This window comes from Meleagris gallopavo, chromosome 5, assembly GCF_000146605.3.
Source record: "Meleagris gallopavo isolate NT-WF06-2002-E0010 breed Aviagen turkey brand Nicholas breeding stock chromosome 5, Turkey_5.1, whole genome shotgun sequence".
In the NCBI taxonomy this organism is placed as follows: domain Eukaryota; kingdom Metazoa; phylum Chordata; class Aves; order Galliformes; family Phasianidae; genus Meleagris; species Meleagris gallopavo.
In genome coordinates this window covers 39,776,281-39,789,357 of record NC_015015.2, presented here as the reverse complement: position 1 = coordinate 39,789,357, position 13,077 = coordinate 39,776,281, and the positions used below count along the sequence as shown (strand labels likewise).

General features: G+C 33.9%; 1 protein-coding gene across 2 annotated transcripts in view; it reads left to right on the top strand.

Annotated features, from left to right (window-relative positions):
- The window catches only part of CEP128 (centrosomal protein 128), a 95,657-nt gene that overhangs the window by 69,924 nt on the left and 12,656 nt on the right, over nucleotides 1–13,077 (top strand). For both annotated transcript variants that reach the window (XM_019615807.1, XM_031553632.1), the window contains exons 20-21: nucleotides 2,634–2,657; nucleotides 11,956–12,033. In XM_019615807.1, the coding sequence (XP_019471352.1) occupies nucleotides 2,634–2,657; nucleotides 11,956–12,033 (102 nt within the window). The remainder of the gene's footprint in view (nucleotides 1–2,633; nucleotides 2,658–11,955; nucleotides 12,034–13,077) is intronic.

Genomic DNA, 13,077 nt, shown 5'->3' with positions numbered 1-13,077 from the left:
TTTCTTTGCAATCTAAATAGTCTCTATGTAAAACATATGTTCAGGAAACAGGTAGGCAGAAAGATTATCATTTATACTATGGACAAACAATTGCGAGTAGTCAGGTTATCGTGACTGAGAGTTATTTCTTCATACTTGAACCTTGAACACTGTCTGTAGTCATAGAAAAGCTAAAGGTGTAAGGAAAACTGAGAAATCAGTGCATAGCTGTGGGCAAATTATGATCAAGGATACCTTTAGGTTCTTTGCAATATCTCTGCATCAGTTACCTAGAATATTACCCAGAGTTAGAGATGTGGTTTTCATTGTATTTTTAATTTACTCATTTTTGAGGGGATTTTAATGAAGCTTAACAGGTTCTAAATAAATAGAATTCATTTTGCTCCCAGTGAAGATTTCCTTTTGAGGAAGCAATATATTTACAGTTACCTAAGGATCCAGAAAATAACCAATATTTCTCATTCAAATACAGAGAAGTAAAATTAGTGCTTCTGCAATGCCCTCAGCTGACAGTGAGAAAGGAACACTTTTATGAAGATTCTTAGGCGTGCAGTTTTCGCGTTGTCTTTTACTTAGGGAATATGTTGGATTGAAACTTAGCATGGCAAAGGCAAAATAATACTTCATAAAGTGGAATATATGAATCTTTATATATTTCAATACAAACTACACTATGGTCTTGTATTATGTGGTGAGGATTGAGTGTTTCTGTAAATATATGCTGTTCTTTGATATGAGGGTTATGAGGTCAGAGGCTGATGCAAGAATACATCACTGTATTCTTGGTTTTGCGTCTTGAAGTGATTTCATATTTTTTATTAGAGTTTCTGCATTATATGCAAATTTGGGTGAGTTTATGTAATTAGATATGAAAATATCAATGCTCTCATTACACGTTGCTCACTCTGTTGTTACATGTACTCTCATATTCATAATTTTTTTTTTCTGAGGAGGAGTCTGGAACATTTTCAATATTCTCACTTTCAAATAACCTCACTTCTTTTATTATCTCATTCGAGGTTAAGGCCTCCGATTTTAAAGTTTTCACCTTCCTTTTTGTGCAAGTTGTTCCATGGTACAAACTAAGGCTTTTTTGAAAATATTGTAATATGCATGATTGCAATATTCAACTACATGCATGTTCTCCGTGAAAACAATTGCAAGCCATTTTAATTTGCTTGGAATTAGTGACGCACAAATATAAAAAATTTGAAAACAAAATAATCTTAATTTGCACATATAAATATATTGATAATGCATAAATAATCTGTGGTAGATTTCCAAATACATTACATGGTGGTTTAGAAAATGTGCTGAGATTCTAAGGATTTACTCAGTTTTTAGAATTTTGGCAGCCTTGAGTCATTTTGAAATCTAAATTTATTCTATCACTTGAATCATCCTAATTATGCCATGCTGATTCTAAGACTTTATTATTCAGCTAGTCCTTCTTAACTGAAAACATTTGTATCTGATCTGCTGTTTACTGTCACCACAAATTTGAGATCTGTAAATGCCAGTTTTTTTTTACAGTAATTAGTTTGTTTCTTTTTCCCCCAGAATCTTTAAATAAATGTTTGCAATGCCCAGTGTGTTTTTATGAAGAAACGGACATCTCAAAATAAGTTATATTTAGTTTTTTGTATAATATTTTATCATAATTTTTTGTCTGTCTTGAGATGTCTTGGGAATAAATCCAGGTTATTGTAATAATTTTCACTTGTTAGGAGGAAAATAACAGGAAAATTGTAAGAATTCTTAACTTAATCCACGCAGAAAGTTTAAAAAAAAAAAAGTACTCCTATACTTTCATAAGGTAATATTTTTAAAAAGTTTGGATTCTTGTGATGTTTTAATGGTCACATTTTCAACTGAATTGTCAGGTGAGCTCAACTAAACACCTAAATGTATTTATTCTCAAATTCCTTAAAATACAATATTTAGTCAGGACATAATGACAGAATGCATTATCTTGATTTTAATAGCTTAATATCTCTCAAAGATATTTTTCAATGGGAAACAATGTTAAAATATACATAAGTTCTATCTTCTGCATATTTTGTGCTAAAGCTGACACAAACTCATTTTACTTTTGTTTTTGTCTGATATTAGGCTTTATTTAATCAGTAACAAGATGTTGTTAGTTGTTCTTCAAAGCAATTTCTGGTAATGGAATAATGCTCTGGAATTTATATTTTACTTTTCTAAATAAATACTTTAAAGAAAACTAAAGAAAATTAAAATAGATGCTACTGTGGCATAAACTCCAAAGCATTCTAGATTTACAGCCACACATGATCAGAAAGGAAAGCCAAACTCTGGGATGTGTAAGTAAAATCTACAATATTGAAAATCTAGCTGTTTTTTTAAACTCTACAATTTGAAAAAATATATATTGGTGTAAATTAATTTTGTTCAAATTCTTCTTTTCTGGGAAAGTTGCTTATTAATTTCCTTTAGTGCAGAGTTTTAAGTGAGATAGTTTGATAAATGGGTCAGAGGTTGAGTTAGATATAGCAGTTTCTCTATAAGTGACAATTTCATGAAAAATAAAAGAAGCATTTCATTCTTGTTCAACTTATATTTCATTTATATTCTTAGCTTTCTAACTTCCTGTTCTACTTTATTTGTAGGAACGAATTATGTCCTTAGAAAAGGTAAGTTTCTTAAATTTATTTTCAGACCAATCGTAACGAGACTACTTGATGATTCAAAATCTAATTTTTATGTATTTTTTTAAAAAAGGTTGCCATTTGGGTTTTTTATTGCCATTGAAGACACATATTTTTGCACTGCACTTTTCTATTTAGGTTTTCATTACAGTATTTGAGCACCAGTTATATAAAATTTAATGTAGTATACTTTTCTGTATAGTTCATTTCACATTTGTCAGGAGTTAATGCTCAAAGTGAGAGTCCTGATGCTTCACATAATGCTGTGTGAATTAATTCTATTCAGGAGAGTTTCTTAATCATGGTTTACTTTCATGACAATTAGGCGAGCTTGTATACTTTGCCATGAGTGTACAAACAATTTGTCATGAACTGAGGTAAGCTGCCTGGTGAACTATGTCACAGTCTTTGTCAGTTCCCTCCACCTTGGTAGAGACTGAGAAATTTTATTGGAAATCAACCAGTTATTCCAGTGAATACATGCCTTATATATGCTTTGATAGTAAGAAAACTCGTTGTTTTCAGTAGAGAACCCAAAAAAGAGGGTATCACCTGCATAGATTATTTGGATTGGACTTTTCTGGGTGTTATTTGGCTTTTTGTTGTAATGTCATAAATTCAGAATAACTCCATTAATGTTGTAAGTATTCTGCAAGATTGTTTTTTTGACTGAAATTTCCTTTCCAGTATGAACATCTACGTGTTTCAATTTAAGTCATATTTTATGTTAATGAAAGGCTTTGAATAACAGTAGAACAAATTTCTGTTTGCACACACTAGGCAATGTGAAAGCTCCTAGATTCCTTTACTGTAGTAGCAGGCTCAAAGTTGCATCAGTTTTCTGATTTTTCACCCATTTTAGATGAAGAATTGAAAGTGTGACAGTGCCCAATGCAGAGAGATTACATGACTACCTGACACTGTCCACGTTCAGGCTCTTTTTCTTTCTTTCTGTGTGGCTTCTATCAATAAGCAAACTCTGCAAGTTGCTCTTGTGATTATTTCATGGCTGTCCCACTTTGCATGCATGAATATTTAGTAATTTTTAAAATCTAAGGGTTAATACTTCTGTCCTTGGTTTGCTTCTGTAGTGTCTTGCCAAGACTACCATTACATCAAAGGCCTTCTGATCCTCCCAGAACACAGCAGCTCTTTGATCTTATACAAATGCTTGGGAGAGGAGCTGCATCATCCTGCCTGCCTCTCCCTTTCCTTTCCTTTCATCAGTGAGCCAGTGTGTCACTTCCTTTCACTGGGGGTACAGAACTTTCCCAAGGGTCTCCAGTTCCTTCTGCTCACTCCCACCAGTAACTTTTGCTGCTCATAGCCAGGTGCATCTTTTCTCCTGATGCTCTCCTTACCTTCTTCCTTGCTGCTGTCTGCTCTCCTCTGATGTGGCTGTTCCACTTACTACTTAGCCATTCTCTGCTCCCGCTCTTTGATGTTTTACTTATTCTTTTCTTTTTTTTCCATTAAAATCGCCACCTTTAATTTTTCTTCACTAGCATTGGAATCAAAAATAGTGGAATTCACATCTTTCTAACTTACATATTCCAATTAGTCTGCACAAATTCCACAAACTAAAGATGTATGTGTATATTTCTAACATTACCTTCTTATCACTCTTCCCTCAGAAACTGATATAATTATTTTTAAAATGACTCTTTACTAAAACTGTTTTTCACTATTTTGAAAAAAATGAGTTACTAAATTAATTTAAGGCATAATGTTGGAAAGAATATACTTGTGTTGAGACTGAATACAAAAATTGCATATAAGCACGATCAGAATATCTTAATGTATATTTTTAAACAAATGTTTGAAATATTGGTTTATGTATTAATTGCTAAAGTTCCTTAAAGAAAGAAACACTGCAAAATGTGGATAATTCTGTAAACTTTATTAAACTGCTCTGTTCTTGGAAGTCAGGATGAGTTGTTTCATATTTACTGACCCTCTCCTGTTTCATATTTACTTATAAATAGCTATTGTGCGTGGTTTGCAATTTGATCTAATAACTTTATAGTCTGCCGTGGTATTAATAATATAATACTTCACAGAATCATGAAACAGTTGAGGTTGGAAGAGGTCTCTGGAGGTCACTTTGCCCAGCCATTGGTCAAGGGACTTTTGAAAATCTCCCAGGAGAAAGCTCTACAACTCTTTTCTCTTGGAAATCTGTGCCAGTGCTTAGCCACCCATAAAGTACAGAATTGCTTCTTGATGGTCAGACAATTTCTGGTGTTCCAATTTGTACCCATTACCTCTTGTCTTGTAACTGGGCACTACTGAAAAGAACCTCACTCCATCTTCTTTACACCCTTCCTGTAGATATTTGTACACATTGATGATATCCCTCCTGAGCTTTCCCTTTCCTGGGCTGAACAGTCCCAACTCTCTCAGCCTTTCTTCATAGGAGAGATGCTTCAGTCTAGTCCCTTAAACAATGTTATTTGCTCTTTGCTGGACTCTTTATGGTATGTCCATGTCTCTGATGTAGAACTGGACTCAGCACTCTAGATGTGTCTCATCAGTGCTGAGTGTAGGGGATGGATCATGTCATTTATTTAAGAGATGCATGGACATGACACTAAGATTAACGATGGAACTCAGTAGGTCAGATTGACAGTGGACTTGATGAGCTTGAAGGTCTTCTCCAACATAAATTTTCTATTTCTACTCTTATCCCTATTCTTATTTTTATTCCTCTTCAATTATTCCTATTCTTTTATTCCTATTCCTATTCTGACTAACCTGCTCGCAACACTTTTCCTAAAATAGCCCTTAGAATCTCTGGACAGAGAGCTCCTTTTGGTATTGTGAAGTTACTGTAACATTTTCTACATATGAAAAATATTGAATAGTTTTGCCATATTTAGGTAAAACAAAATAAGCTTGATTTTCTATTGGAGAAAATAAAAATCTTTATTATGAGACACTAATTTTTTTAGATATTGGAAGTTATTTCTTTTAGTTTACCGATGAGTGTTGATATGCAGTGGTTGTCACTAAAGATATTTTTAACATAGTGCAAATATATATGCAAGTAGGTATAATTTTAAAGAGAGACTTGTGTATTCTATTTTAAAATGTTGACCTTTCACGATGAATTCTTCTTCAGAATATATGATCTTTATTATGTGATAAGATAGAAATTAGGTGGAATAGCATGCATTCTCTCATCTGATATATGACAAAACAAATTGAAATTATGATTGACTACAGACTGTTGAATAGAATGTTTCTAATATTCTGCTAATTCCTTCACTTTAGATTTGAATTTTTTAATATTCTGTCAAATTGTAACCTTAGGAATATAGGCATTAATTAGAACTGCCTGTGTTACCATAGTTGATGTGTGTTTTTTTTCTGTCATTGTCGTTCAACTTTTGATTAAAATGAGGAAATCTGTAAGCCAAATTCCTATTTTTCCTATTCTGACACTAATTTGGTTAAAACACTTCTTTGTAATTCATTTTTTCTCAGCTGTAAGAGAGAACGCTATTTCTTCTTTCCTATGAGGGCTGTGTGATTTAATTTTTTGTAATGCATTCAGAAAGGCTTAATGAAATAATATTAGTGACAAAAAAATTAAATTACATGTAAATTTACATGTCTAGCCTGCAAAGCTTCAGAAAATTGAAGTTACCATTTCGAATGACAAGGAAGCCTTTTTACCTTTTAAGAATTTGTACCTACTAACATTACGTTACACCTACTGCCTCTTGAGCTATATTTTTTTTAATTTCCTGTAATGATTCCTGGGTGTCTTTTGATAAAATCTTAATAAATGATAAGGAAGTGATTCTCAGAAACGTTTTTTGTTTACCCCTGGTAGTACTTAGAATGCTGGTTGATGATTCACAGAGATCTGGCATGCCAAAAGGTTTCACTCACTACCTCCTCCAGATTTCCAGCTGCTAGTATGCATCAAACAACTGAAAATTCATGAAATACTTTCCTAATACTTTTCCATGTAAACAATTCCTGTAGTTACCATAGGGATGATGAGTGATCATGAATGTGAAAAGTCATGGTCCTTGTTCCTGTGAATGGGAAAGGAAACATCCATGAAGCTGTCTTAATTAAAATGTTGCCCACCCTCTGCAAAAACATCTGGAGTCTGAATTGAAAGTTCAGTTAGTTTGACATTTGCAATGCTTTCTTAATAAAGATATGCTGGTTTTGATTAGTATAAGTACAGTTTTTGCTTAGAAAATCTTAGGACTTTGAACCTCAATGAAACAATGTGGTTTAATGAAAACCAATTGAACTTGCATGTTGTATAACCGGGTTTTATGTTTATCTTTATAAAGGTAAATTTATTTCTTAATGTGCTGAAATCACCAAAACAATGGAATAGTTAAGAAGTAATAAAATGCTACAAAATATATATTTTCCTCTGTATGGAAGATATTCTAGGTCACAGAATGTCCCAGTTAGAGTGAAATTTTCCTGGCATATAGAGGTCAACAATGAATCTAGGAGCTCTTAAAGAAAACAACACTTTGCGTTAAAAGATCATAGGATGTATGATCAGTATACTGCTGGAGATGGAAGCTGACAATACACAGTTTTGTAGATCAACAAGAAATCAAAAGATATCTTTAAGCATGCTGGAAACATTCTACTCTTGCTATTTAGGTATTCAATTTGCAAAGTTGATTTAAGAATAAGATATCATAGGTCACCTTCAACATTCTTCATAGGTCATCTTCAACTTTCATCTGAATTGCATGTAATTCTCTGTTGAAATACATTACAGTCAGTTAAAATTACAGTTGCAGTTAATCTTTTTATGGATATTCTTTGGGGACTGGCTAAATGTTACTGAAGTCAGATCTAATATTCAAAATTATCTGTGTTATACAAATAGACATTTATTTTTACCTCAGAAAAGAAACTGACACTAACGTGAAAGTCAGTGAAGTTTGGTTTCTGGTTTGTGCTTGTGTTTTCAATATATGGACTATAAAGCTAAACTTTATAAGAACTATGCACAAATCTGCTTTGATTTATTTGAGTTTAGCATTGCAGCTTTGAGACTAAAAATAATACGTGTATCTGATCTTGATTTAGATCTGTCTCTTGAGACACTGTGCGACATTTGCATCAGTATAGGAGGAGGATTAGCTGTTCACATGCAGTTTAAATATAAAAGTGTTTGTATGGTGTCATGGAAAATGAGTAATTTGTTTTATTCTTCTTTAAGAATATAAAATGCTCCCTTTCAAAGCAAATAGCCTTTATTTTAAAAACACAAAGATAAATAGCACGCACTCTATGGTGGAGTCTGCTGTTGAATAAAATATGAATACAGCTTCACTCAGTACAATTGGTGTTCCTCTTATCAGTACAATCAGTGCACTATATCAGTACCTTCTGTTCCCCTTTAAATAATGAGCAGACAGATGCATTTGCTTTCTTTAGGATTGTTTGTATGTATTAGGGCATATAGCTTTCCAGTTTCTTGGAAAAAAGTTAACAATGCTTAATTGCCTTCTGTGTCAGGTGCATCCAATATCCTTTTTTACATTTTATCTTGTGTGGCTAAATCCATCTCTCTTAATAGAATAGAGTGTAGTCATTAATGATACAAGTGTGGCATTTAATCCACGCTGAAGAGATTGCTGTGTTTCACTAAATTGCTGGACAAATTTCTGTGGGCCAGCTAACAGCTGTTTCATTACCTCTCCCTCTCATTTTTCAACATGTTATTTTGTTGCCACCTTCTTCATCCAAGTTCCCCTAAAAAATATTGATCTTTTTTCTGTTTTTGTTTGTTCATTGCCACAGTTCTGTTCATTAGTTTTATGAAAAAGGAACATATTTCTACCTCAGAATGCACTATTGTATGTTATTCTGATCATAGAATTGCTCAGGTTGGAAAAGACCCTCAAGATCATCAAGTATTTTAGAATGTAAATGTAGGCAAAGTACTACAATGACCAAAATATAATGCTTAGGGAATTGTGTATGTACAGGAGCAGCATGTATTTTATTTTCAGTCATTTGGTCAGATTGCAGCCATTCAAAGGTCAGCGAGGCTTCTTAGTCATGAACAGACACAAATTCTTTCAAAACTGATATAAACGTTTCTATCAGGTGATTTGTGATTTTAAGCAAATTGGTCATTTCTCCCTTCAGATATCTACCTTCTTTGTTGAAGAATCCTGCTCTATGAATGTTTCTATTTATTTGCTCCTTGCATGGAAAACGTATTCAATAATTTTGGTCATCCTTGTTGCTCTTCTCTAAGCTTTCTCCTTATCTGTTTCTCTTCTGACACAAATTCCCACTTGCTGTAGGCAGGATGTTGCAAGCACACTGTGAATTAATAATTTGCAATCATTATGTTCTCTGGCTTTTTTATTTCTTATTTTTTTCTTTTTAATTATGATCAGTGTTGATTTATCTTTTCTGATAGTTATTAAGCACTGAATTAGCAAATTATTGTAACTGTGTATCATTTTCCTTATGATCTGGATCATGATCAGTAGCGGTTAGCTCAAAGCCAATTATTTTATAGGAATCCAAAAAAACTATCAGAAATTCAAGCTGCATTTATTGTCCCTTATCCACTATTGATAAGACCCAGAAACTAAGCACCGAGTATGCACATAACACAAAGGTTGATCTTCTTCTGCTTTCCAGATGAGAATTAATAAAGTAACAATAGTTTCACATTTCTAATGGGAGCAAGCTGAGGCACAACTAAATTTTTTCACAAGTAGTATGTGAAATAGAGGGGATGTACTTAGGAGGTACTTAGAAAGAACAAATGATGAGCATCCTCCTTCACTTAATGGCAGTGTTGACACTGGGTCTTGGCACAGAAATTTTGAGAAGGAGCTGAATATTGAATGGCTTAAGGCATGGACTTACGCTTATGGCCTGAGTTCCTTTCATGATATGAGTAGATCGCAGCTTAAAATAAAAATATTCTGGTTGGAAAAGGAATATTCTATAAATTGAAAGTATTTCATTGGATCCTGAGGCACCACTACATTAAATGTGTCCTGTGTCCCCTACAGTTTTATTTCAACTTTGTATCACATACCTAATGTTTGTTTTCCTACAGTTCACAAGTAAAATCTTTCAGCAAAATTATTTACGATTTAATTTGGTGCTGGACCAAGAAAAGATGCGGAGTTCTATTATAGTTTTGTTGTTGTTTCCCTGTGAGGAAGAAGCGTGTTTCTGAAGGACTAGGGGAATTGCTGTTTGAATCAAAAACTTCACAGACTGTCTGTCAGATCTGTGTGATACCAGGAATAACTGCTGAATGCTGTGAATCAGTATTTTAATTCACTTATATTTAAGATTATATTTCATGAGAGCAGGCAGAGATTTTTATTGCTTCAAGTCTGTTGTCTCTCCTGTATTTCCCAGCCTTAAAAGTGCACATGCAGGCCAGTACCAGGGGCTGCTTGGGGAAGAAGCAGCATTACAGTTCATCATAAGTTAATGGAGTTGAAAACCAATGCTTTGATGAACATAAGTAAATGAATCATGAAATATGAATTATAACTTCCTTTCTGTTGTAGAAGTCATACTTACAAGAGGAAAACATTAGAGTGATAGATACCTCTAGGCAACTTTACTTTGAAGTGGAGAGGTATAGTAACATTTGAGAAAAAGGTATTTTACAACTATAAAAATAATTATGTGCTATAATCTGTGAAAACACATCAATGCTCTATTTAGTCCTCCGGTCTGATTGCACCATTTTAAACACTCATTGTTTATACATATGTGAAAGTTCTGTAATTCCTTTCCAGTAAAGAACAAGGTATGTTACAGGAAACACAATATTATTCTCCTTAAGATCTCTCTAGATTAGTTTTGTAAGCTATGGAAAAAAAAAAAGAAAAAAAAAACAAACCTAGCTGATTGCAAATTGTCACATATTAAAATACAGAATTTCTTATGAAGATTAAAAAAAATATGGTTTTCATCTAAGTACAGCTAGCCAAATGGAAAATCTACTAATCAATTCATGTGAGAAAGAAGGGTGTACTATTTTCTTGTTACAAGTAATAACCTTTATTAGTTCTGACTTTAAAATTTTGTGGATTTGAATTGCCCTGCTTTCTTCACTAGAGATTGGCACAAGTATGCACTTTCCTGTCCCTACAGGGTTTTTTCATCATTTGTCAAAATCAGATGTCAGCTTTGCAAATAAAGACTTACACTGGATTTTCTCAGTGCTGCCTATGTCGGGAAGTGGTTTACTTATCTTCCAGGCGTGTCTTCATATATTCATTCTTACATAATTCCTGTACAGTTTTTTAAAAACTAAGATGTTAAATTATTGCTTTAGTATAAATGAAAAAGTCATTATGTTCATACCTAGATAATTTCTACCTTACTTTCCCTCTCATTTGTATTTTCTTGTTCTGACGAAATGTATAAGGCTTCTTTGCTTTACTCTGTTTCACTTCTGACAATTCTTCCTGTGATTCTTAAAATCTTAAAAATCCTTTCTGGTCAATCCTTTTTTTTTCCCATTTGGTAGACTCCTTTTTTACTCTTTATATTATTCTTGAAGAAGCTATTTGTCCAGCCCTTGCAAAACTTGTTCTTCTTAGCTATGATAACCGAGTTCTTTGACTCTAGTGTATTCTTATTCTGTTATACGTTGTGTAAAGAATAAAATCTAATCTGAAACAAGAGACAGATTCTAGACTTCATCTTCTTGATAAGCCAGGTGTACATCTTTGTTTTTTCTCCTACTGAGTCTTCCATTCCTGGTTCAGAATTTAACAATGGGGTGAGAACCCTTTTTTAGCTAAGCATGCAGTGGAAGGATAAAAAATATTTCCTGGAAGGTGAGAAGCCCCATTAGTCTCATAAATAAAAAGAACCCAGATTTCTGTAGAACTGATTTAGCCAGGTGATTATTTAATAGAAATAAATCCTAATATCTTTTTCCAGTATCACTTTTGGTCTAATTAAGCTAAATAATTAGTAAAACAGAGAAATCTCTGTCTTATATCAACAGTCTAATATAGTTTATATTAAGACTGTGTATTGGCTTCAGGTTCAGTTTTGTGAAACATTGCAGAGAGAAGATGAAAAGAGACTGATTATTCATTCTTATGTGTACAAGCCAGCATGTAATTAAGCTAACAAGTACTACACTTTTCATGTACTATTTTATAGTAATTTGAAAAATTGCTTATAAATTATGGTAGCAATGGCATGTTTAGTTCGTTAGTTAGTTAGTGTTGATTATTTATTTATTTATTTTTAATGTTTTCTCTTGTGTTCTTTTCTTTAGAGTACTCGAGTAGCTTTAGACCATCTGGAGTCTGTTCCTGAGAAACTGAGCCTCTTAGAAGATTTCAAAGATATTGGGGTGAGAAGGACTTAACTTGACTCTTTTAGTAGTTCTAAATTACTTCAATTAACTAACGTTAACCCCATATGTATAGATAAATCAGTTAATAAGATACATAAAATTACATATGACAAAAACGTACAGTAAGCCATTTTTCTGTTATGTTAATGTAGCTTTACTCAGGCCATGAATTTAGTACTAAGTAGTAATACAGCTGAGGTGTTCCATAATGCAAGCAACTACTGACTATGTGTAGGTTGCTCAGAAAGTAATGCTAATTATTTCCATGGAAACTGCAACAGATACAAAGAGCACAATAACACTGTTTGATAGAGCAGATTCTCGGCTACAAAGCAGTATTTTTCAATGTAGTCACCACCACTAGATGTGCATTTTTGCCAGCAATAAACAAGAGCCTGCACGCAGTGCTCATCAGGGGAAGTGACCCACTATTTCACAGTTGCCATGATGGGCTGTTGCTAGGAAAATACTGTCCATGCAATATTTCATGTTTCACCTACCCAAACATATGGAAGTCAGAATATGCCAAATCCAGAGTGTACAGTGATCATGGTAGGACTCTCCAGACAAGAACGTGCTGTATGGTCTTCAAACTGATATAGAGCCTGTTCTTTTCATGTTGCAAGAAAAAGGTTGTCACTTTCACAGAATCACAGAATCATGGAATTGTAGGGGTTGGAAGGGACCTCTAGAGATTATCGAGACCAACCCCCCTGCCAAAGCAGGTTCCCTACACCAGGTCGCACAGGTAGGCATCCAGGCGAGACTTGAATATCTCCAGAGAAGGAGACTCCACAACCTCCCTGGGCAGCCTGTTCCAGTGCTCCGTCACCCTCACCGTGAAGAAGTTCTTACGCACATTCGTGCGAAACTTCCTATGCTGCAGCTTATGTCTGTTTCCCCTCGTCCTGTCTCCACGTACCACTGAAAAGAGACTGGCCTCACCACTATGGCCGCCACACCTCAGATATTTATAAACCTGGATCAGGTCCCCTCTCAGTCGTCTTTTCTCAAGGCTAAACAGACCCAGTTCACTTAGCC